Source organism: Chlamydotis macqueenii, chromosome 20 (assembly GCF_036417535.1).
Source record: "Chlamydotis macqueenii isolate bChlMac1 chromosome 20, bChlMac1.mat, whole genome shotgun sequence".
Classification (NCBI taxonomy): Eukaryota; Metazoa; Chordata; class Aves; order Otidiformes; family Otididae; genus Chlamydotis; species Chlamydotis macqueenii.
This window is the reverse complement of record NC_141575.1, coordinates 12,095,795-12,121,377: the sequence shown is the minus strand read 5'-3', so window position 1 is coordinate 12,121,377 and position 25,583 is coordinate 12,095,795. Positions and strand designations below refer to the sequence as shown.

At 60.1% G+C, this 25,583-nt stretch overlaps 1 protein-coding gene across 9 annotated transcripts in view; it reads right to left on the bottom strand.

Annotated features, from left to right (window-relative positions):
* The window catches only part of EXD3 (exonuclease 3'-5' domain containing 3), a 285,931-nt gene that overhangs the window by 5,553 nt on the left and 254,795 nt on the right, over positions 1-25,583 (bottom strand). For 7 of the 9 annotated variants that reach the window (XM_086763459.1, XM_086763464.1, XM_086763463.1 and 4 more), the window contains one exon: positions 21,749-23,430. In XM_086763459.1, coding sequence (XP_086619585.1) covers positions 22,987-23,430 — 444 coding nt within the window. In that variant the 3' untranslated portion in view covers positions 21,749-22,986. Of the gene's footprint in view, positions 1-1,835; positions 1,930-21,748; positions 23,431-25,583 lie in introns of those variants that run through there. The other 2 variants (XM_086763462.1, XM_086763466.1) reach the window with 1 other exon arrangement.

Below are 25,583 nucleotides of genomic sequence, written 5' to 3'. Positions count from 1 at the left end.
TAGAGGATGAATAATTTTCCTTTCATCACTTGGAAGCCCTGCCATAAAAATCTGGGAGCCAAACGGAGCAGCACTGGCCCAAGTTTCACAGCCAAAACACGAGCAACCCTGCAGCCAGCCCCCGGGACTTGGGAGTGTGTGGGCGGCCACAGGCAGCAGGGTCCGGGCCCATCCCCGCAATCGTGGCTCCCATTGTACCTGTCTGCTGGTTCCCGGGGAGGTGCAGCCCCCCTGGGAGGAGGCTCCCTCCTTCCCTGGGAGCAGGAGCAGGGAAAGGGCATTTTCTTGCCAAGCAGCAGCATGTGGCTTTGGTCCTGCGGGTTAATCCGCGTGTGGTGGCACGAGTGCGATGACATGGCCTGGGCTGGAGTTGTGGAGTCGGGGCCAGTCTCGGTGTGCGAGTGGCTGGGGGCAGCTGGGCCACGGCTGAGGGCAGAGCAGGCCCCCACCACCAGCCCCCTCCAGAAGGAAAATGTGAAGGAAATCGGGGAACGACTGAGGTTTTCCTTATGAACCCATTTCTCTGGCTGCCCATCCCATCCCACCCCCACTGCTGTCCCTGCCAAGCGATGGCAGGACGTTGTCATCACACCCTTCCCCTCTTTCTCTTCCACAAAAGTGGGACATTTTGGGGACAACCTAGTTGAGCTCACGCTGATGCTCACAATCCCAGCAGTCCCAGACAGAATCTAAATAGAAATAGAAACCCTAGGGTGGCTGGAGTCCCAGGGCACAGGGGACCCCCCCCCCGGGCAAGTCCCCAAGGGCCTCTGCTTTGGGTCAGGTGCCACCTGCCCATCTGTGCCCATCCGCCCAGGAATCACAGCTTCCATTTTATCATTCTACTGCAGCAAAACACCAACCCTCCGAGGACGCTGTGGCACCTTCTGTCCCTGACCACTCCATCTCGGAAGATGCTCCCCATTGGAAGATGCTCTCCGACAAGGTTCTGCCCAATGTGGCTGGCACAGGGCTCCTGCCTGGCCCAGCAGACGGGGGTCCCGCCCGTGAGAGCTCCCCCAGGGATACAGGGGCCCAGCGAGAGGTTGCATGGCACGAGAGGAACATGGGACACTGCGGAGATGGTGTAAAGGGTAGAGCAAGGTGGTCCCTGAAGAGTCTGTGTGGAGGAGCAATGCTGCCATGAGACACCCCCTTCCCCCCCCCACCCAGCTCCATCCCCATCCCGGAGTGGGAAGGGGAAACTGCTCACACGGCTGAGCGCAAACCGCAGCATTTCTATTTCCCATACTCTCAAACTGGCTGAACAGGCCCGGCTGGTCGCTGGGTACACACACAGCCAGTACCCTCACCAGAGAAACCGCTGGGGAGGATGCCTCGGCCTTTTGGGAAGCACAGTGCTCCCAGGCTGCCGGCACCATGGGAAAAGCCACCCCACCACGTTCCTCATCCCCAGAACCACGCGTGTGGTTCCTAGCAAAGCCACAGCCGCTGCTTTGCACTGCTCTCTCCTGTCAAGCAGATGGGGAAACTGAGGCACAGGAGACGACGTATGTGAGAGCTGGAGGCAGGGCCCAGGCTGGGGGGAGCAGTGAGAGGGGCGCATTTCCAGTCTGGCATGTCACCGACCCCGGGCTGGGCAATCCCAGCGCCTGGCAGGGCAGCACGGGGCTGCCGGGGCAGAGGGCTGGGAGCTGTGCTCGGTGTGCACAAGCGTTGAGGCACGAAGCAGGCTTGGAAGAGCTCTGTGGGTCCGTCCCCAGCAGCAGGGGACCCCACTCCCCCTCGGAGGTACCCCCAGCTCGGGGTAGCGAGCCCCAGGCCGGAGTGCAGGGAAGGGGCCGGGGTCCAGCCATCAGCGCCCACCTGCTTACCTGCACCACCATCCCCCTGTGTTTGCCTGCTGCCTTCCGCCAGCTGCTTCATCCTCTCCCTCGAGATCTTCAGGTACTTGTCGCAGTTGCAGACCTGGATGAGAGAGAGGGGGAGGCTGGTGAGATGGCGGCCGTGCTCCCCGTGCGTCTCCTGCCTGCCCAGAGCACGCAGCCCGCGCTGGGCACCCCCGGTAGGAGCTGGGCAGCCCCTGCTCACATGTGTCATGGCAGGGGGAAACTGAGGCAAGGCCTGTCCCACCGTGGGGGGTGGCAGAACAGCACCTGATGCAAATTTCGGGGTTTGCATGCCACAGGGACCTCTTGCTGGAGGCACTTTATGGAGCTTGGACACATCTTCATGCCATGCTGCCAGTACTGCTGCACACCCCTGGCAGTCCTCGCTCCCCGGCCTACGCGATGCCAGACAACACCAGCAACTGTCACCTTAAAACATCAAGCAGACACCCAAAATTTGAGCCGTAGCTTCAAGATATTTTCTCTCTTGTCTCCTAGAAGCCGTGGAGGATGGCTGTGGACCCTGCAACACGCTGGGGTCTCAGCTGGCTCCACTCAGCCTGGCTCCACCACAGTGCCGCAAGCACCAAGTCACATCTTCTACCCCACCCTTGGTTTGCCAAAATGCACCGAGAGGTCTCCGAGTGCCTGCACGTGCTGGGTGCTGGCTCCTAGGGAGCCAAACCCCTCAAGGAGCTCCCCAAACCCCACTGCCCTGGAGCACCCGCAGCCAGGTGCCTTGGGCTGAGCCCAGGGCGTGGCCGGCAGCCGAACGCGCTCGCCCAGGAGCGACTGGCACTAAATCTGCCCAGGAGCATCGCAGCCGGCTCCCTGAAAGCTTTGCTCTCCTCTCCTCGCTCCCTGCTCGGATGGGAGCTGGGTGCTGGGATGTGCCGCAACACCTTTCATCAGCTATTTGTTTTTAGGGACTGTTTTCTGCTTGCGGAGCATTTCGAGCACGCTGCATCCAAGGCAAGCGTGGAGAGAAGTGCATAACTCCACCGACCAGAACAAGTTCCCTGCCCGGGGCTTTGCTCCAAAGCCTGTTGAAACCAGAAAGATTTTTCCACCTCCTGACTGAGCGCTGGCACGGGCCCCCAGCAGCTCTGCTGGTTTGCGGCGTGCTTGCTGGAACGGCGCTGGGGTCACGGTGAGGTGCAACGATGCCCCTTCTTCCCACACAGCCGCCTGAAGGAGGACAAGGGGAGGATGATTTGTTTGAAAACGAGCTCGCTACTGTGTCCCAGCTCTGCCCTGCTGCAGGAGGAGGTTATTTCCACTGGCAGCCTCCACAAAACCAGCGCACGATCCCCGGCCTGGGCGTGATTTGGCCATAAAAGGGTGCCATAAAGGGTCCCCGCAGCTGCGCTGCTCCGTGAAGCAGCAGCACAGACCGAGATGGACACAGTGGCATGTCTTGAAAGCATCCGAATGACGTGTGAGCCGCTGCATCACTTTTAAAAGCGAATTTTGCAGCAATCTCCTGATTTACACAGCAAGCATGAGACGTCACCTGCTCGTGTCAGTGTGGGTCAGACCCTGCGCACTGCTCCGGCTCACCATGCCGCAGGGTGCTGAGCAGGACCCCCTGCCCAGCACAGGGCACAGCACCCTTCTCACTCACACCTTCAAACCCAGGGAAATGAAGCTGAGTGAGACCTCAGGGAAGCAGAAAGAGGATCTTTTTTGAGGGAACCTGAACTTCTGCAAGGCCAGATCAGCCACTGGAGGTACCAGAGTGGAAAAGAGATGCCAGCTGGGAGTTCACTGCCAGCCTCGCACGCAGGTACCTGCGGAGGCCGGCTGACACCATCCGATCTGATCTCCTCAGGCTTCAGCAGTCTGGACTGACAAGGACCGGAGCTCATTGGCTCCTTTTCACACCTTTGCCTCCCCCTCCCTCAGCTCTGCAACAGCTGAGCTGTGGCCACGGCAGCAGCCCACCATCAGCTGGGCCAGACCCACCCTGAAAGATGTCTGAGAGGAGGAGAAGAGGAGCAGAGATGGATCCAAAAATGAGCAGGAGAGAAGGAGGCAGATGGGCTCCTTCTTTTAGGGCAGACGCCACCTGCAGCCGTGGGACAGACCCAGTGCTGCTGCCCAGCCACACTCCAGCCCTGTCAGCTCTGACGGTGGAGTCGGCACTGGCGCCATGCGGCGGGACGGTCCCTTTGGGGCTAGGGACACCCCAGCCTGCACCGCTGGATGTGGAGCCGCTGGCACCGCTGCCCCGGCAGACGCCCAGAGCCCTGGCACGGCTCACAGGGTGCCTGCTGGGATCTGGGCGGTTGCAGGAGGCAGGCAGAGGTGACGGCAGCTCCGGGGACCAGGCTGAGCTTGGTGACAGCAACAAGAGGGCAGGGGGCTGTGCGCTGGGGAGGGCAGTGGGCCTGGCAGCGGGGAGACGTGGGGTGGCACCTCCTGGGCACGGCGGGCGCCGGCTACACTGCGCTGTCAGAGAGCTCCCAAACCAAGCTGCCACCTGGGACGGGTGCAGCGGGGGCCCGTGGGGCAAACAGCCCCCTCCTCGCCAGCCCTCCCTGCCAGACACGGACGTGCACCCCGTGTGAGCCTGGGGTCCCTTCCCCTCCATCACAAACACCAAATCCACCTTAACACCCCACCTTGGCGGCCTGGAGCCTGCCGCGGTGTTTGGGCAGCGGTGCGGCCACGCCAGGCAAGGGCTCGTGGCTCCTGCTTGGGTACATGGCGTGACCTCGGGCAGATCTCACTGCTTTTCTAAAATTCAGCATTGTTGTAACCTTGGGGCAATCCACCCCCTGGGCCCGGTACACCCCGGCAGCCCAGGGCCTGGCATTTCCCACTGGCCCGGGGCTGCCGCGAGGCTCTGAACCTATCATCTCCCCAGCCTTGGGGCCTTCGCCACCCTCAGCTTCCCAAAAACATGGGGCGGGCTCGGGAGCCAGATAAGCCACTTAGCAGCAGTGCCAATTAGCTGTAATGAAAAACTGCAATTAATTTTTTTTAATGCCTTGCCATAACGAGCTGGAAGAGACGAAGGGAGCGAGGCAGCCTGGCACCTCAATAAGGCCAGGCTGAGCAGCTGCCATGCAGGGGCTGGTGGTGGCGTTGGGCTCGATGCTTGGCTCCTACCTGGGGACACGGCTCCCTGCAGCCTTCCGTGTCCCAGTGCCACCGCCCAGGGACCTGGAGCAGATTTTTGTGTGGGTCTTGCTTTTGTTTTAAGAGTAGGGAAGTGCGGAGCGTCTCTGCTGGGGCAGGGACGTGTCTGTCCTCCTTGGGAAGGTTTGGTTTCCCCAGATCCAGCGTGGCAGGATCAGTCTTGGCCACCATGAAGTGGGGTTGGACGTAAAGGCAAAAATCTTTGCCATGGTGAGACAGCAGGAGAGGGTGGCACCCGGGGACGCTGGCTGGGGCTGCAACCGCTGTGACCAGGGGCCACGAGCCAACAGCCAAAGGTTTGGCTTCTCCCCTGCAATACAATGAGGCCTTCCCCAGCCCCTGTGCTCAGCTGGGGGTGGGGGTAGCAGCTCCTGCCCCACGCCCCAGCCCTGCCCTGGGGACGACGAGCGGGCTGAGCTGTGGGGTCTCTGCTCATGGTGTAGAGGGGGCCGGGAGGCTGCGGCCCCCGCACGCCCCACGGCACCGCCCGGTCCACTAACACCTGTGGCATGGCGGGGTGCCCTGGTGCCCCCAGGGCGCGGGTGGCAGGGCAGCAGCGGGCACACCTCGGAGGAGGAGCAGCGCTGCCTTTCTCACGCTGGGGCAGCCCTTGCCAGCACACGCTTAGTCACTGGTAAACCCCAGCCTCCATCTGCTCTGCCCTCTCTGAAATGGATCTTGGCTGCACCCTCACTGAAGCAATCCCAGCGCTCGGGAGCCATGGCGGGCGCGCTTTCCCACGGTGCCCCGTGTGAATCAGCCCCCTCCCAGGCAGGCGCTGGGTGCCCCCGCACGGCACACGCGCAGCCGGTTGGCCAAAGCCGGGCGAGCGCATCGTCATCCCATCCCTGCCTTGTGCCGGCTGCCCACCTGGCAGGAGGGCCGGCGAGGACGGTGCCGAATTCAGGCTCTGTGAGCAGAGGTGACGGCTGTGACATCTCCCCGGGCTCTGCTCGCCATGTCCAGGTCATAACTGCCAATGAGTTGGAAAGATGGAGAGGAAGAAACAGTGGATGAACTGGCTGCACCGACTGACAGTCCCCCTCTCCCTCTCCCTGTGGTCCCCCTCTCCATCTAGGCATCCTGACCGAGGTGCTACACCCTGGTACTGGGCACCAACAGCCTGAGCTGGCCTGGCCGAGCGGGCAGCTGCCGCACAGCGAGGCTCTCCCCTCCTGCGTGGCCAAGGAAGACAAGGCAGGTGAAACGTGCTTTTGCAATACTGGCTGCTTGTTTTGGTTCAGGATATCCCTGCCTCTCCCAGCCCTCCTGGGTAGGGATTTCACCAGCAGTGACGCATGAACCTTCCTGGACTCGAGGGACTGGATGCCTCAGCCTGGGGCTCCGGGGCCACCTCAGCATCCCATCCCCTTTCTGGGCCTCCACCCAGCTCCCACCCAGGAAACCAAAAAGCTCAAAGAAAACTCAAGTCCAGCAGACAAGAGGAGCCAAACCTTCTGAGATTCAAAAAGGACCCTGGGAACCAGTGTGAGCTAGGCTGAGGTCCACAGGCTGGTGCCCCACACATGTGGAAGATGCGTGGTTCCGACAGCAGAGTCTGTTTTGCTCCCTCCTTTGACACCCCTGGAAGGTGCATTTCCAGAGTGCTCCAGGAGTCACCTGGGCAGATGCTGAGCTCTGACCAGAGGAGCTGCCCCTGAAATGGTCCCTGGGCTCGCAGGGCTCCTTCCGTCTGCTCTGCTGACAAACGCCACAGGCCAGCGTCACTGAGGGATCTCCCTGGCAGGGGTTTCACTGGTGAGACACAACCCTCTGCCTGGAGAGCTGCTGGCTTGGGAAAGCCTCCCTGTACCAAAATCAGCTGTAAAGGACAGCGGAGCCCAGCATGAACTCTTTGGGGCAACTCAGGGCAGCTCATGTCAGGACAACTCCTTGGGCGTCTTCTGCTCGCCCTGTCACAGGACTATCCAGCAGCCACCTGGAGTGGTATCTCTTTTTCTACTCACCGCCTACCCTCTTCCCTTTCTTTCTTTCCCTCTCTCTGAGATGAATATCATCTGGTGAAAGGGCCACTCCTCCAGATGGAGGCTGCAACTCTCATTCTGGTTGTGAAAGCACAGTCCTTGAGCATCCAAGAGTTTCTTTCAGGGACATATCAAGACCAGAAACCTCCCCAGAAGGGGCATGCAGGATGCTTGGGCTCAGCCAGCTCTCACCCCGGCGCAGGCTGCCCACGCACAGCCTCTGAGCCCAGGAGTCACAGACAGACAGATCGGCCTCCATCACCCAGAGCAGAGAGCGCCCAGAAAGGTGGGAGATGGTGGGAAAGACAGTGAAAGAAAACTGGGTAACAACCTGGCAAATTCCAAACACAAGACAGTCGTTGATTGTTCTCATCTGCCCACGTGTACGTTTTCGCACGCTTTTCCCAAGTCTCCAGCTCCTCCTTGCTGCACTCACAGCCTTGACCTTCAGACACTCTTCTCCTCCTCCAGCAACACTGTGAGCTGGATTGCTCTCTGCCCTGCAGCACCTTCAAGGTCCTTGCACAAAGAGCAGAAACTTCAGCAATCTGACCTGCCAGAGCTTCCCACACCCTGTGGGTGCAAAGGCCACCCTAGGTGCAGAGTGGCAGCAAGCTGGGCCCCTGGGACGGCCGCACCTCCAAGGGGATTTTCAGAAAGGGACTGTTTCCCTTCCCCTTTATGCCAAGAGCTTTTCTCATTGACCTTCTTATCACCAGTACCTGGGAATCGTAAAGGTGCACGCTGTTGCTCCTGCTCTGTTACAAATGGTTTAGCATCTGTCCTTGGGTACCAGCAAACCAACCCAAGCAGCAGGAGATGCACAAGTGTGCGTGGCCTGGTCCTTTCAGGGAGCAGTGGTGCACACAACAGTCTTGGATGGCCACCAAACCCTGAGCAGCCCTGCCTGCCAACAGCACAGCAAGAGCCACGCAGGGAAATGGGCTGTGATGGTCCATGTGGGACCGCAGCCTGAGCGTCCTCCACCAGACTGGCCTGTGCCATGAGCACTCGTGTTTTTATGGCCATCTGAGCTGCTGGTGGAAATATGGGGCTGCCGGTGGGTTCCTGGCATCGTGCAGGGGCATTTTGGTTCACAGAGAGGGAAGGGCTCTGTTTATTGAATCATTAACATCACTTCCCTCATCGCCAGCCAGGTACTCTGAGAGGTCTCTGAGGCAAGTGCTGACCTAGCCCAACCCTGCTAAGCTGGTAAGATGACATGGGATCCCATGCCAGCCTGGTATGGCGTTCCCACTGCTTTCTCTGCTCCCGCTTTGCTATTAGTCATCCGTTTCTGGAAGGTTTCTCATGCATAATAAAGTGTTTCAACACTTGCATAAGCCAGCTCTTCTCATCAGGAGTGACCCGCTGCATTTCCCAACGCTTTCCCTAGGCAGTCCTTCTGACTGCCGTGAAATACGGAGTTAAAACATGAAGTTTTCTATCCCCCTCGGAGGCAAAAGGTGTGGGAAATAGAACAGATAAGAATGTCTTTAATTAGTATCATTTGCATAAGCTCTGGGAAAGGCTCACCTGACAGCTAGAAGGCCCTCGCTTGTCTGGGAGCACAAACCATGGGTACTGAAACGGGCAAATTAGTGGAGCTCCTCTGCTGACAAGCAAAAACGGGGGGTCAGTCCCAGGGCAGAGAAGTGACCAGAGCTGACGGAGGCCTGGAGGCTCTGTGGGCACCCAGCTCCTGCCGGCTCCATTTTGGGGCACCCTCCCTCTTCATCTTCACCTGCCAGTTCGCAGCTGCTCCGAGTGAGAGAAAAGGCTGTGGTGTGGGGGCTGGAGGGGCCCATCAGCTCCCCTGGAGAAGGGCAGGGCTGAGGGGAGAGGAGAAGCACAAGCACCTCCCTGGATGACGCGCGGAGGCTGCCGGAGCGGGCTGAGCCTCTGGCAGGGACGGGACCAGGGTTCTGTGATCTTTGCCTCTTGCTCCTCTTGGTGCAGGCGCCGTGCAGACGGCAGTGGGTCCCTAACCACAAACCCCATCCCGCTGCCGCCTCGCCGCCTTGGGTAGTCGTCAGCATCTAATTGTGAGCGACACCGAAAGCCCTTTTCCGTACCTCAAGGCCTTTGCAGTGATGAGAATCTCACCTGACGTTACACCTAGACCCACATGCAAAGCTGAATTTCCCAGGGGAAAAAAAAAAAGATGCTCAACCCCCTCTCCTGCTGACACATTCCCCACTCAGGTCCCTCCATCTCCTGCAGCTGCCTTTCAGCCATCTCAAGTCTCACTTGCTCATTTTTCCTCCCAGCTGGGCTGTGAGCTGTAGAGATAGGGGCTGAGCCCCTCCAAAAAGCTGGAGCTGCCACCGCACCCTTGACCCAACCTTCACCGTAGCCGCCAGCCCTGTTTATACAGCACCCAGTGCAGTGGGGTGCTGCTCTGGGACAGGCTCCCAGCCCTTACAACAAGTTTAATAACAAAGCCAAACCAGTAATAACTGCCTTACCATGAGGTTACGCAGCATCCCCGAAGCCTTCCTCTTAGGGTGAGCTCCGTGCCAGGAGCTGCCAGGGGCTGGTGGGCGAACCGTCCCTTCCCACCCACCTCCCTGCCCGGCCGCCGCCGCCTCCAGCCCTGTTCCAGCAGGCTGGCTTCCTGCCGGCAGAAATGGGCTTTATCCCCATCTCTGGGGCGAGGGTTTACCCCTCCTGGCTGTGCAGACCTGCACTGCGTGGCTCCGGGCCGCATGCCTTCCCTGCCAGTCTGCTCCTGAGCCACCCCAGGGAGAAGAGTTAACTTGCCCAGCTCCCTGCCGTACAACTCATTGCTGCTCCTCTTCATCAGGCTGCTGAGTTTTACCCAGACAGAGGTGAGAGCTCAGCTCTGGGCTGGAGGATGCTGGAGGCTGGTGAAGGTCAGGGCTGGAAAACTCAACCCAACCTGAGCTCTGAAATCGCCCCAGAGCTGGAAACAGAGCGAGGGTCCATATCCCACCAGCTCATATTCAAAAGGATCTCACCCAAAAACTAAAATGCAGGTGGAAACTGGCTGTCAAGCACCCCCCAGACCTTCAGGAGCATCGTGTTCTGGCACCAGAAATGGAAAGGGTCACAGAGATACATTTTCTGACCACGAGAGTCAGAGCCTTGGAAACTGCAAAGGACCAAAGCTTTTATTTTCACAAAGTCCAACGCTCGGATCATTAACAGCCAGGCATGGCACTGCTCTTCCTCACCCACACACACGCTGGCCCTGCTGGAAGCTGAGTTTCTTGCCCAACCCAGCTCCCATGAAACTCCAGCGCTGCACAGGAAGCCCCAGCACCGTTGCTGCCTCCTCCCAGTTGAACACGCAGCCGTACTGGAGGCTCTGTCCTCCACTCCTGGCACTTGCCAAGCTTTAGGAAATTATCTTTATTAAGCCAACAGCTACTCTTATTCCTGCTCCTTCTGTCTCCCCTGACAGCTGTCTCTCCTCCGGTTGAGGTCCTGGGACCATCTGTATAATGTATGTCAGAGTTTCTCCCCTCACCCCGGACGGAGCCCTCAAAGCTGTGTCTGGCTGGAAGCTGTGTCCCCAAAGATCTCTGCTTTTCCCCAGAGCAGTTTTCAGCCCTGGACAAGCGGCTGATGCCACCCCGGGCCAGGTGGCCGTATGGCTCCTCTCCTCTGTGGCCATCTGGTCCACGACCATCCTTCCCCTGCCCTCCCCATGTCCTGCGGGTGACATGGGCTGGGGGCCCCAGGACGGCGCAGCGGCCAAGAGGGGTGTAGGGACAGAGGCAGAGCTGGGTGGCGAGGGCAGTGGCCAGGGAAGCTGGGCTCATGTTTCAGCTTCTATTTTTATCTAGGAACCCAAGTCAGTCCGCGGTGCAACGTGGAGGCCACCGGCGCTGCCTTCCCCAGCTGGAGCCAGACACCATCTGGGCCCCACCTGCCCCTCCCATGCAGACCTCCTGGTAGAGGACAGCATCGTCTCAGGCACTGTGACATCCCACCAGTGCCTCTGCCCGGTCCACAGCATGGTTTGGCAGGAGGGAAGGAGCTGAGGGGCAGAGTCATGTCCTCTGGCCATGGCTCTCTGCAGGCCTGGCTCCCCTCGCTGAGTCTGGGAACACTTCATCACAGCTAACCCTCCGGAGATGCAGAGCTGCTCTCTCACACACTCCTGTGCCACCGCCCGGGTCGGTGGCCAGATGCAAGTGTCCCTTCTCAAGCCCGGCCTTAAACCCGTGCCATGTGGGTAGGACAGGCCCAGGAGGGCCAGGACCTACCCCACTCCACTCCGAAGCAGCGGTTGAGGCTCAGCGGGCCGAGCTTGGTCTCGGTGGCAGTACCACGGGAAGGATGCGGTGCCACCCTGGCTCAGCACCCGCGGTAACCAGCCCCTGCAATCCCACCCTGCACCGGGAGCCATGCCTAGGGCTGCGGGGCTGCACCAGACCCATTGCGTTTTACTTATGAAAGTGATAAAAATGTTTTTAGTGGGAATTTGAGCAGCTGGAGTCCAAGAAGCCAGTGTGACCTGCAGGTTGTCCAGGGCAGAGACTGCCTTTACCTACCCAAGAGCAGGCTCCCCATGATTTTGGGGCCTGGCCCCTCATCCCAGGTGATCACAGTGAGCGTGGGGTAGAGGCGGGAGGAGGCGAGACCCCCCCCCATCCCGCCAGGCAGTGCCTGCTGCTGTAATTGGGGCGAGAATAGAAGCTGCAGCAGAAAACGGGAATATAAAAAAAAAAAAAAGCGTGAGAAAGGAAATCTGAGCAAGGCCTGGAGCAATCTAACCAATCCAGCGGAAACAATAGCCCAGGAAGAAAAACCAGTTCCTACACAGAAGGTAGACTGGGCTGGGAACGGGCTGGAGGGGGCAGGGAGGGCTCACCCCCGCACCCCCACCCCGCGCTCCCAGCCTGCATAGTGGGATGGGCACGGGGCTGGGGCCGCTGGCCATCGAGCCCCTTCCCCGGGCTCCGGGCAGCCTGCGTCCGGCTGGGCTCAGCCTCAGGCTGAACTGGGTCGGGTTTAGCACCCAAACTGGGCTCAGCGCTCAGGCTCAGCTCAGTCGGGCTCAGCACCCAGGCTGGGCACAGCATCCGGTCTGGGATTAGCACCCAGTCTTAGACCTGAGGACAGAATTAGCCTCTATACTGAGATTAGCCCCCAGGCTGGGCTCAGCTCCGGGCAGGGCTCACCCCCAGGCTGGGCTCACCCCTAGGCTGGGCTCAGCTCCAGGCAGAGCTCACCCCCAGGCTGGGCCCAAAGGGCAGCAGAGTGGGACTGTGCCGCCAGCTGGGGTCCCTGGGGCCGAGCGCAGGTGGGACGTGGGTCCCGGGGAAGGTGCCACCAGGGAAGTGGGGCTGCTGCCAGCGTGGCCACGGTGGGACAAGGAAGGGAACATGGCATTTTGGGGAGGTAACAAACTGCTCATGGCACCCGCCTGTGGGCCAGCATGGGCCTGCTCGGCCACCCCAGTGCAACCATGGCCCCTTGGGGCACCGGCCACGGACGCACCTTCTCGCCTGCCCAGACCCCACCCACGGGGAAGCCCAGGTCCATAACCCAGCTCTGGCACGGCTCAGCGCCGGTCCCCTGCCCCGGACACAGCCATGGCTGCTGGATCTGGCTCCTCGGTGGCGGTTGGGACGTGCCGGGGGTTGTGCAGCCAGGGGCCCTGGACACTTTCATTTTGAAGCAGAAGCCTGAACTTTTCTAAAACCAAAACCACTGTCACGCTCCGCACCACCAGTGCAGGGACTTTCCCGCACCTGAGGATTTCGATTCCCTCCAGCTCTGCAGATGTGCCCGACTGCCCCCAAACCTGCTCCCCGCGGTCCCTGCCCAGGGACAAGGCACAGCCTTCCAGCGGGCTGAGCAGGATCTGTCCTTGCAGCCCTGTGCCGCGGAGCACAGCCCGGGGCTCCCCAGCCTGCGCTCTGCCTGCCACGAGCCCAACAGTTCTCAGCACCCTCCAAATACCTCCCTGCGCACCGTCGCGGGGCCGGGGTCAGCAGCCTGGCGAGGAGGCAGAGCTCCCTGCCTGCACCGGGACTTGGCCGCACTCAGCGTGCGCGGAGGGAGTCAAGGAGAGGGAGGGCAAAGCCGTTCCCAGCACATTTTTCTGCTTTGACACACTTGTGAGCCCTCGCAGCGCTGCAGCTGGGCTCCCAGCGCCCTGCCCGGGCTCCCCAGCCTGCGCCCCTCTGCCAGCGGCACACAGGGCCCCGGATTTCCCCGGATTCCCCACATACCTGGCAAGGAGCAGCACAGGACGGCTGTGCAGGGCAGGCAAAAGGTTTTGGGCTCAACATTTTTGGGCAGGGGTGTCTTGCTGGCTGGAACGCGTGGAGTGGTACAAGGTGCCCGGGGTCCCATGTGTTCCAATCTCAGCGCTCCATGAGATCTCATGAGTGGCTCAGGCTCCCGGCGCTGCTGGTTGGAAGCCTGTGAAAATCAGCTGTGGTGCAACTGCCCTGGACGTGCGTCAAGACAAGCCCCAGGCCCCCGGCATCCCAAGCCAACCTTTAGTTTAATAGAGCAAGAAAAGCTCCTGAGGCAGAGACACCACATCCGCAACACAGCAGGGCCGCTGGGCAGCCTGACGGAGGGATGCGCTCCGTGTCTCAGTTTGCGTGTGACTGTCCACCAAGCCCAGGAAAAACCCAGCCAGACGTGGTGCTCGCACGGCCCAGCGCTGTGCGTGACCCACGCGGCGGCGGAGCTGGGGCTCCGGAGGGACCCCTGCAGAGCGGCTGCGCAGCACCAACCCCTGATGGAGGCTTTGTCTTCCACCCCCACGACCTCCAGTCCGGTCCCCCCACTCCTTTTGGCTCCACACAGATCACCCCCACTCCAACCACTTCCACATGTATTCAACACCAAACTCTGCCCTGCTCTCTTACTCCCCTCACGCGCTGCCCCGCCGCCTTGCAGGCGTTTCTGGCTAGCTGCTCTCCAGTCCATTCACTCGTTGCTCACGTGTTCGCTCCGGGCGCTCTTGCCCTGCCAACAACCACCCTGCATCCCCATGCCAAGACCATTTCCCTGCGTAACCCTTCTTAGGGCTCGTCACCACACAGCCCACTTCTCTCTTCAGTTCCCTTCCGCTTCCCTGCTCAATCCAGCAGCCTTCTCCTCTTGGATTTAGCAAAACTCATCCCATTTTTGACTTATTCTCCTTTTCCCCCTACTAAAAGCTTTGCAACAGGTGCGTTTTTAATATTTTTTTAATTATTATTTCTGGGGAGCAGCTGAGCTGGCAGCAGCCCCAGCAGCCCCATAGGAACAAATCCAAACCCGTGCCCTGTGCTTCTGCTCAGCCCTACATCAAAAAGCCACCATGAGCAGAGACAGCCCATGAGCAAACCCATTTCTGTCACATCCAGGGGCGGTGATGAGAAAAGGAGCAAAACTCTGGCAGCCTCTTGGCAGAGCCCCCCAGCCCAGGGCTCCCCAGTCCCGCACCCAAGCCAGTCCGAAACTCCAACTCCAGCCCAGAGCCACAGCCCCACGGGGCTTGGCAGTGGCAAACACCCGCACGCCAATGGAAAAGGGTTGAGAGTGGGTTTGACATTTTGCTTAACAGGAGGGGAAGGAGCGATGCTGGGGACAGCGGGAAAATAACCTCTCGTAGGGCTCCCGCTGACGGCAGAGGTTTCCATCCGGCGTGATGTTTGACAGGTCAGACCCCGGGTGTGTTTGGCACAAGATTGCATGCCCAGGACACCGAGCCCACCATGGCAGCGAGGCTGCTCCCGGCAGGCGGCTCCTGGCAGGGTACAAACGGGCTGCACAGCCCTTGTTTGGGCATGGGGAGCTCTGGGAATGAGCTGTGGCCTGGGATGTGGCGCAGGGACCACGCAGCCCTTGCACTGCCTGCCAGCCCCAATGGGGATGACCACGAGCCCCCCGGATGAGTGTCACCCCCAAACCCAGTCTGTCCCATCTGAGCATGCTGGCTGTCACCAGATGGGCATGGTGGCCTGCAGCCAGATGGGACGGCTGCACGTGAGGCAACATGTGTCACAACTTGACCAGACTCAGCAGGTTGCTGCCCCACATCTCTGGAGGTGTCAGGAGGGCTCCCAGCAGCCCCAGGGGGTGGGCAGTGGGCAGGGGCCCGGTTGCAGGCAGCACCCAGGAGAAGGAGGAGCGCTCAGAGGGCGCGGGCAGCCCCTGCCCCGTGGTGCGGTGGGTCTGTTTGCACGGTGTCTCGCTGCAGGTGTGCTGGGAGCCGGCTGTGCCGAGGCCCGGCCCGGCGGATGTGGCTTCACGCTCGCACGCAGCTGCCGCGCTGGCAGCAGCCACCCTCCCCGGGGAGCTCCGTGGAGCCAAGGCCATCGTGGTGGCCCTGTCTTTGGGCTCTGCTCTCCAAGCTGGGATACCTTCAGCCTGGACCTTATTTCCCGGGTGCCATTGTCACTGTGCTGTCCCCTGGGTCTTTCCTGTTGACTTTTCATTTCCGCTCACTGGCAAGAAGAAACACACAGCAGCTCCTCACTCCTGCTTGGAGGAGCCAACTCCAGTGCTGACCCTGTTCTGGCCAGCAGCCCTGTGGCTCCTAAAGCCCATCCAAGAGAAGACACCAGCCCCTTCAAACTCGTATTCAGCCTCCAGGACACTGGGGAGGTTGCGGGGAGCCTATCAGCAGACACTCGCCAGTGCGAAGGGGCTGCAGCCCAGGAGGGCCAGCTTCTTCCCTCATGGAAGCAGTGCTGAAACGTGCACTGGGATGGTGGGTGCTCTTGCAGGCTCATCTCACGCCATGGACATCTCCACCCTACACGGCTTCCTAGCCCGGGGCTGGGCACTTCCCCTCTGCCATCAGCAGGGGGAAAAAACGCAGAAGCTGTGTCTCAGCCTCAGCTGTCCCTCACCGTAGCATCAGGACTGTTCTCTGACAGCCCTGCAGACCCCCAGGCAGGGCTTCTTTTCTGGGTCCTAGCCCAGACAGAGCTCAGCAGTGCTCAGGTGCCCGCCTCTCCACGGTGGCAGCAGCTGCCCAGGTGTTCCAGCTGTGGAGGGCCACCACGTCACCAGATGCCCCTGGTCGGGAGCAGACAGACCTGTGAGCTGTCTGTCTTTCCTGACAGCCTCGGCTGGTGGAGATGCTCAGCCTCCCCAGGCTTTGCTCTGCTCATAGTTCAAGACCTAACTTGAATCCTCCCTGCTGTGAATTGAGACTTGTCCTTGTCCTCGTGGAGAGCACAAACATCTCATACTCCAACACAGGCCAAGGCTGCTGGGGAGAAAGCTATTCTCGGCGCAGACCCTGCCCATCTCGCAGGGCTGCTGATGCCAGGGAAGCTTCCTGACAGATGGAGCAGCAATGGAGGGGCCATGGTGCTGCTGGTCGTACGGCTCGGCCAGGATGCCACCGAGGAAACACCATGTCCTGCCAGTCGGTCCCTCTGCACAATCCTCCCAGCGGCTCTGGGGTGGCCCCTGCTGCAGTTCTTCCCCTTCACCATGCCTGGACCGGGAGGTCCCAACACCTCCTTCATGAGCCTCTGCCCACGCTGCCTGCACGTCCGGAGCAGGACTGAGGGAAAAACAGGCAACAGGGAGCAATTTTAACACCCAGGACCACATTCCCAGTGTCCTTCTCTCTAGACAGCTTTTGGTGGGGGTGGGACTGGTGCTGGTCGCCTCTGGGACTGGTATGGTTGTAGGACACACTGTGAATGAAGGTGCACAGGTCACGCACCGCCACAGGGGCGCCAAACTTACTGAGAAACCTTTGGTAGAAAAAGGGTGGAAAAAGCAGGGCTTTTGGTGAGGACCAAGCCCCTTTGGAAGGCTCTCACCATCCGACGCAACGGTCGGCCTCGGAGGCACGGCCCACGCCAGAGTGTGAAGCTGCGCGGCTGGGCGCTGGCAGCATTTCCAGCACAGGGAGCACTGTCTCCTATGAGAACAGCCACGTGCGTCTCAGCTCAAGGGAAAACACCAGCTCTTGCAGGACTTCTCCAAAAGGATTCCCCAAAAACTGTCTCAGAAAGAAGCATGCAAGCTGCTAACTGGGAGGAAAGCGCCAGGGGAAGAGCCGCTGCCGCTGGAGCAAGGAGAAACCCCAGCAGACCTCGTGTACCGATTCCCCACATTCCCAGCCCAAGGCCTCCCCGATGTGCTAACATGACCCCAGCGTGTTGGTGACATGTGAGGTCACGGTGGTGAGACAGGTGTGTTCCTGGGGGACCCCAACACCTCCATGTCTTCTCACCGCAGCGGGGGGCTCAAGGAGCTATCTAGAGCACCACACGTTTGTGTGACACCAAAAAAAAGTTAAAAGGTGTAATGATGTAAACGTAAAGATGTGCAGTTTTTTAGGCTTTTGCTGGACCTGAGGGATTTGCTCTCTACTGCCTCAGTGGCCAACTGGAGGACAGAAAGCTGGGTCAGATGGGACGAGGAGCGATCCAACCCCACCAGACCCTTTCACTGATGAACAGGACATGGGCAGGCAAGTGACAGCAAAACTTTAATTTCACCCTGCAGAAAAAAAATACCTGCCAGTGGAAAATGCTGATGGGCTCCTTGTGGAGGCAAAGCCGGGGAAGGAAGGTGTGTGCTCTGTTCCTCGCGTTCCTCCCCAGCTCCCTTGGGATGGTGGCAGTGCTCCCTGGGGTCCACCGTGAGCCCAGGGGGTGATGGCAAGGGCTGAGGATCCCATCCTCGCTGCTCCACCAGCCGGGCAGGGCTAAGCATTTTCCCTTCCTGGTGTAGGGGAGAGGGATGGGGCTGAGGTCTGAATCCCTGCTGGGGTCCACGAAATGAAACTTTTGATCTATGTGGGCAGCATCTTCAGATAGGCTTGGGTGAGGGTCCCTCATGGGTGAACGCTGTGTCCCCAGGTGCGGTCCTGCTGCACCCCAGGATCCTGCCACGTGCACAGCCGTCACGTTGCATCCCTGAGGCCACACGCTACCGTCTGCTTCAGAGCAGGGCATCTTTCGCTCCTTCGAACATCCAAGCGCGGCCGGTGGGATGTCCTCTCCTCCAGATACCCCGCACTGTCCCCTCTCCTGCACACACCAACCCCAGAACCAGAGGAAAAACCATGGCGTTGCTGTGCGCTCCTGTCCCCGCGCTGTCCCGGCTCCCTCCTGGGCACACGCGGGAGGGCACCGTGCCAACAGCTAATGGGAAAGTTCAGGGTCGGGGCGAGCCGCGGGGAGAGGCACATAAAGAGCTCATTGTGCGGCAGGGCTCCCTCGGCTCTACTCGTACAGGGCTAGCAGTTCAACAACAAAACACAGCCCAGAAATATGACAAGACACCTTTTTCCCAGGCTGCAGTTAAACTCTAATTAAACATTTCAGCACACTCGAGCAAGGGAATGTCTGCTTCTCAGGCCCAGGCTATCTCAGCTGGAAAACATCTCCTCCGGTGCAAACAGGCCTGCGCAGGTTGACCTAGAAAGATGGCCCTTGGGCCCAGGGATGATGTGAACCCACGTACCAGGGTGGGCAACCTGCTCCCATCCGCCCACCTTTGGGCCAGCATGGGGACCACTTGCTGCTTCTTTCTCCGAAGGATGGGGCTGGGCTGGGGCAGCCCGAGAAGGAGCCGTGCAGCCGGGTGCACTGCGGGCAACGCCACAGCCAGCAGCCGCTGGCACTTCCGCTCGCTCCCTGCCACAGGACCTGGGAGCCCCTGCGCTCGCTGGGGTGGCAGCCGGGGCAGCACGTCCCGGAGAAGGAAAAGGCAGTGTTTGCAAAGGAGAGCCAGGAGATAGCTGCTCCGTGACACTCCCAAATCTGGCCGTTATGACCCAGAAATTGCCCACGGATGAAAAGGGAGAGTGACTCGGCCTTGCCCATGGGCTGCGCAGCGCCTTAGGCAAGGTCTGTGCCTCTCCAACCCACCGCCCTGGAAATACTTCATGTGATGCCTTATAGCAGCTGTACAGCACAGCCCACAAGCTCCCTCTTCAGAGCTGGCAGGTTTTTGGACCTCAGAGCCCCCATTTCTGTAAAGCAAATTCTCCCCAAACTTCATCACACTCATGCCCGGTCCCCGGGGCTGCTGTTTCCCTCCCCAGACCTGGACCATGGTTCAGCTCCCGTGCTCCAGAGGTTTGGACATTTAGAAATAACCCAACGGACAAGCAAAATGTTGGATTCTCGTTCTTCAGGTACTTTGCGCGGCTGACCCACAGACACTGACCATCATCACACCTTGCTGTGACGTTTGGGTTGGCCTTAAGTAACTGCTTTCCCAATCCCCCCCCCTCGAACCCCCAGCAGCCCCCTCCACATCTAGGCAGGAAAACTGGGCTTGAGCCCTTTTCTGTCTCCCGAGGAAAGCAGAGGTGCTCCCGCACTTTTGTCTGACCCAGAAACCTCCAAAGCTCAGTAGGCTGGGGAAGATGACGCAGGGGTCCCTGCGGAAAGATCCAACCCAAAGCCCATCTCCTTCCAAATTCCCACCCTTGGGTTTCTGGGGACCAGAGAACAGCCTGGCCCCAATCCCTGAAGAGGGGTCCACCGCTCCCCCAGCGTGCTGGTGGGATCATGCATCACCAGGGAGAACAGGGAGGCACCGCCACTGGCTCTGTGTCACCGCGAGCCAAGATGCGGGAGCCAGAGCTCACACCCCTCAAGTGGCACTGTCGGAAAACCCAGTGAGGCTGGAGCTGGTGTGCTGCTACTTTAAATAATAAAGGAGAAAGAAAAGAGCACAAAACAGCCAAGCAACAGCTTCACCGCTTCACAGCATCGCTCATCCCACCCCAGCACGACCCAGCGGGAACAGCAAACCAAGGACGGGCGGCTCCGGCTCCATGGGGACGTGCAAGGTGGTGGTTTCCCATGTGCAGCCTCCGTAAGAGACAAGTCACCCAGGAAAGGGTTACTGCAAAAACCTGCCATTTCTGAGATTGCTAAGTAGTGGGAAGGTGTTGTGGCCTGAAAGGCTCCAGCAGAGTGACAGCCTGGGTGATGACACTCGTAATTTGGCATCTCATGGGGTGGAATTTGGCAAAACTGGTCTCTCCTGCTCTGAGGACATTCCAGCTCCCTGTGCGGGCAGTCTGAATTGAACTCCTTAATAAACACACCAGCCGGGGGTTTAATCCAGCTTGGGCCTGCAGTAAGAAAAGCAGCAGAGGAGGCTCCCGTCCCACCCCAGCGAGGCTCCAGCCATGGCCAACCCTGCAAAACCTCACCCAGGGGCTTGGGCTGCCCTTGCAGGATGCTGTTACCCCCAGAAAACGGCAGCACCGACCTGTATCTGGGACCCCCCGGGATGGCACATGGCTGTGGATAGCTGGAGGGGGCCAGGGCCATCTGCGGGGCTGTCCCCAAGTGCCACTCATTCACAGGGCCTGTGCCTCTCCCAGGCTACTGCAGGAGGGTAGGGTGGGAGGCTGCATTTAGGAAAAATCTTGATTTTTTTTAGGAAAAGCAAGGCAGGGCAGCAGGGCCCATAAATGCTCCTCACACAGCACTCGGGCTGTGCTGTACCGCCCAGGCTCTGTGGGACATGTTTGCCCCCAAATCCTGGCCCACTGAGGATGCCCTGGGTGGGCCCCAGTCCTGGCAGAGACACAGCTGCAAGGCAGCGAGGGAGGTGACAGCCACGGGGCTGCAGACGCAGGGCACCTATCACCTGTGCAGCGCACACGCCGAGGGGGCTCACCTCCACCTCCCTGCGGCCCTGGGGACCGCGGCCCCGCCAGGCACCGTGACCCACAGCCTCCCCATGCTCCCCGTGGTGCCTGCGGCTGGGTTTTTTTTCTGGTTTTGGCACGGTGAGCTGGCAACGGGTGGCCAGATCCTGACTTACTGGTTGTTTCCCAGGCCCTTCCGCTGGCTGCCCCCACCGAGAGGACACACGTGCCGATGGGATGGGATGGGGGTGCAAGAAGGAAGTGGGGACAAAGGCGCTGCAATGCGCTCCTCCTCCTCCTCCTCCTCCTCGCTCTTGGCAAGGCCGGGGGACTCCGGCTGTGAACGGAAAAGGTTCCCAGGGCGAAGGTGTTAAATACCCTTCTCCCGTGCTGCTGTCACCTCGTAGTCCCCGGGGTGTGAGAATCAGACTCTATTATCCCCTCATTAGGAACTAACATACTGTACTAACCTTTTCACATGAAAGCTACGGTCTGTTCACCAACAAAAGCTGACGCTTGGTTCCCAGGAGCAGAAAAAAACTCAATCCCACCAGCACTTAGCGAGGCCTCTGGGGCCAGCCATCCCCGTGCAGACCCTGTCGAGCCCCGGCGGATGCTCCGGTGGGAGGAAGGGGCTCTGCGAGCCGGAGGCCAGCCTGGCATGCATCCCCGGCGGAGCAGAGCAGGGGAAGCCCCTCCCGGTCCTTCTTCCAGAGCCTGAGATGGCTGAGGTCCCCCTTGCATGGGGGGGGTGGGGTTGTGGGTAGGGGTACAGCAGGGACTCCCTCCCCTGGGCTTTGCGTGGCAGCGAGCCCTTCCCAGTCAGGGCATGCTGGAGCCACCCCAGTTCAGCCCAGGCCCCCCCTGAGCAGCTCTAGTGGCTTGGGCTGGTTCTTCCCGCGCTGCTGGGATTTGCAGGGTCTGGAACCAGCACTGCCTCCCCTTGAGGCTACCCTGACAAGTGGGAAGTGAGGCTGGAAAACCATCACCAGGCCATGGAAAAACCCATCTGCACAACACCTGGGGCCCCAGGTCGGCATCCAGAGCGGCTGGATTTTAAAAGCAGTGAGCACAGCAGGCGACGGCCTCCCTGGGAAACGTGGTAGCAGCAGGGACGGGGTGTGCATCGCCATGGACCACATCTCCCTGCCCCAGACACTGGCAGATGTTGCCTGAGAAGACGAACAGCTGGGGTAGCATCCTCCTCGCTCAAGCTTTTAATTAAATGAGATCTGCCCAGGACAACAATTTGAGCTTTTGCCCACGGCAGCTGCTTGATGCTGAGGTAAAGAAGGGGCTAGAGGAGAGATCTTGAAATGAAGAGTTTTCCCGGTTTCTTCACTTTAAAAATACTTGCTGTGCCCCATTTTTGGTTGGAGACCTTTGACAGCTCAGGTAAGTGGGCTTGAGAGGTGCCCAGGGCCATGGTGGGTGCCAAATGCCTGGAGCCCCTCCCCTGGGGACACATCCCTGCCTTCCCGCACGGCTGCGAGACCCCCCATGTTCCAGATTCGCTTGCCACCTTGCAGCCTCAACCAGCTCCATGCTTCTAACGAGGAAAGCAGGAGGAAGGAGGGATGTGTGCCAATTTTTTTTCCCTTTTTTTCCCCCCCGTCTTGCTTCCTTCCCTGCCTGCCTCCACCTGCAGTCAGCTGTGAAGGCAGCTCCCTCCCTGACGCCCAGCCCACCTGTCCCTAAGGTCTGGGGGACTTTTCCAGGTCCCCCAAGCAGCCGCTGGTCCCCTCCCAGTGCCCCAGCCCGGGGCAGGGATGGGGTGACCCTCTGCTCCCCCAGCTCCGTCGCCGGGTCCCGTTGCAAAGACGCAGGTGGTTTTTGCATTGCGCACACATGTTTATGAGATCCTGGCCCAAGTCCACTAAGCTGTTTCGCACAGGCTGCCGGCAACAGCTTCCAGCGCTGTTTCGCTGCCACGGGATGCTGTGAAGGTGTCACTGGTGCTACACACTGGTTTGCAATGTAATTGAATTAGAACCGGTGAAACGTTTCAGTGCCGTCCGGCTGCTCCTCGCCACGGCGTGGCTGGGTGCAGCGGCCCGGGGTGGCCCGAACAGGAGGCTGCTCTCCTGGGCTGCTCTTTTCGGAAGGCAGTTTTTCTTCTCAGTTGCTGCAGTCAGATTTGGGTCATCAGGTTTGACCTAAACATGTCACAGGCCTGGAATTCAGGGGGAAGCAGAAGCACGATGAACGTAGGCCGTCTCCTGGTGCATTTCTGGGCCTGTTTCAAAAAACTCTCGGTTCACTCGCAGCATCCGGCAGGAACCTGGTGGCAGGTTTAGTTCATCGCTGGACACAGGTGCCTTGGTGCTTGCGGCAGTGGCGGTGAAGCTCCCCCACCGCGCCGGCACCGACCGCGGCAGCACGCCTGCATGAAGGTGTCCATGAGCATGCAGGCAAGTTATCACCACCTGTCTGCAGTTCAGAAGTACCTCTGAGCCACAAACTGAGCCAAGGCCATGGGCGTTAAGTTTTGTGCAAGGTGGGAAGCGATCCTTACCCAGCAGTGGGGGCGGACGAGGCAGGAGGAGGGAGATCTGGTGCAGAGGAGAGACACAGAGATGAGCCCAGGGCAGAGCCAGGACCCTCGTCCCCCCAGCCACTGTCCATGGGCTTCCTGATGTTGACCAAATCCCACAGGTCCTGAAGAGAATGGTGCTCTCCAGGGAAGGGCATGGAGAGCACTGTCAAACTTGCTGCAGCTGTGAGAGAGGAGTGACCAGGAGGGTTTGTCTGGCACCTTCAGCCCAGCCCAGCTCCCTGGAGCTTCTCCCCAGCTCTGCGCATTGAGTGGGTCCAGCGCAGGAGATGCGCAGCATTGTCCCAGCCAGCGCACGCGTCCCCGTGGCGGGCAGCAGCCCCGGACCTGCCGGGAGAGCAGCCAGAAGACACAAAGGGAGAGATGGGTTTAGAGGTCGGCTCCAGATTTTCCGCTTCCCTCCTCTGAGGTCTGCCTGAACCCAAACGCTTCAAAGAGGTTCAGAACCAAGCAAGCCACCCTGAGGCAATGAAAATTAACTTCAAAGGCAACATTTTAAGCTGAAACAAGTAATTCTCTGCCCCGTTTTTTAGTTCAGTCCATGCAGTGGTCAGCACATCACAGTCTGGGTCATGCAGGCGCCAAGCCAGGGACCTCTCTGGCTCCATCAGCATCCTCGCTCAGCACTCTGTGTGGGAGCCCAAAGCCTCGCTGGTCCCCACTTGCCATGTCAGGGGACTCCATGCCCTTTTCCTCACTGTCCTTTGCTTGTGGCTGTGGCTGGTCAGTCTCTGGCCACTGCCAAGCTGCCGGGAGCTCCTGCAGACTGGCAGAGCTCCGGGACTGAAGAGCAGGGCTGGAGGGTAAAACCCTCTGAGCTCTGCCTGAGCAGCCCGGGGGGGGACTCAGTATTTGCCCTGGGAGGGAGCAGCTGGGCGGGAGCTTCTCCTGCTCAGCCCCATTTCATGGGTACCTGCAAGGTTGAGGCTCCTCAAAGCAACAGCCCAGGCCCTTGCACAAGCTCTTGCACACAAAAATGACACACAGAAATGAAAAATGGGCCTTCATCAGCTCCCTGGCCTGAGTCTCCGGGGGAAGCAGCTTGTGAGTCTTGGAGGCTCAGCCTCGAAGTCCAAGGCACGTCAAAGTCCAGACACCCAAGTCTCAGGTTTTCTGGGGGAGGTGTGGGTCCCCATCTGCCAGAGCACTGGCCTCTGCTCTCACCACTCCGCATGAGCTGTTGGGGACAAACTGCACCAACGCAGAAGGTTACAGGCATCTCCGAAGCAGAGCAGCCTTGGCAGTGCAGGAGACTCCCACTCAGCTCATGGCAACTCTGACTGCCCCCAGGATTTCTGCTCCTCCAGCTTTAGTCTTGGCCCAAGGATCGCATGCAATAAAAGTGGACCTGCCCCAGAGCTGCCTGTGCCCCGCTGAATTACAGAGTCCGAGCAGAGATGGCTGAGGATGCCTGAAGGACCAGCTGGCAACACAGCCGCCCCTCAGAGAGCACCCGGCTAGTCCCAGCCTGGCTGAGGCCACGCCTGCACCCAAAACCCCAGGGCCCAGCTCAGGGGAGCGCAGGGTACGACAGCAGCACGGCACAGCACAGGGTGAGGCACTGGTCAGGCACCGCGCCGGGCCCCCCCCCACACGCTGCACCGCGATGGTGTGACACAGGAATGCTCCTGCTTGGGCACAGGTGCCCCAGGGACGGGGGACACCGAGGTTTGCTGTGCCCCTGCCACTCAGCTGAGCCTCCGAGCCCTGTTCCTGCCCTCCCCATGCACAAACCAGAGACGGAGGCTTCGCTCAAGGCTGCGTCAATGCTGCGTAATGGGACCAGACGCTGGGCAACAGGGACGACCCTGAGCAGCCAGCACGGTTGGTGCCACTGCCTCCGTGTGAGAACACCCCCTGCACCCGCTCTCCTTCAGCAAACACCCCAGAGCCCCCCGTCCTCCATGTGACATCCTGACAGATGCTCAGCAGATCCTGTCGCTGCTTTGCCATCTCAGCCAGGAGCTGGGAGGGGACCGCGGTGCCGCGGCGTGGGGCTCGACGCAGGGCTCCACTCCGCCGTGGCCCTGGGAAAGCCCAGCACTGGCTGCCGCCGTCCCGCTGTGCGGCAGAGATGAGAAGAAAAACAACTTGCAGGGCTTCCCCTCACCTCCCGTCCTCGCCCTGTGCCGCGGCCTCGCCGGCTCTTTCATCTCCAAGCTCCAGCGGCTCTTTCATCTCCCGCTCAGAGGTGCGAATCGCTCCCCTCTCACCGCAGCTGCCCCCGCGCCGGCATCGGCACTCGGCCCAACGCTGCCGAGACCAAATGGCTGCTAACCTGGCCTGCCCTGCCAGGGTGACAGATGAGGACCGGTCACCTCTGTCACCTCTGCAGTCACAGTGTGCAGTACCCCCAAAATCTGGCTGCTCCCAGGAGCCCACAGAGAAATCAAGGCATCGTGATTTCTTCTGGTTCTCCCAAAGAAGATGATGCTGGGCTGGCACCTGCTCTCGTTTGCTCAAACTCAACTCAGCTTTGT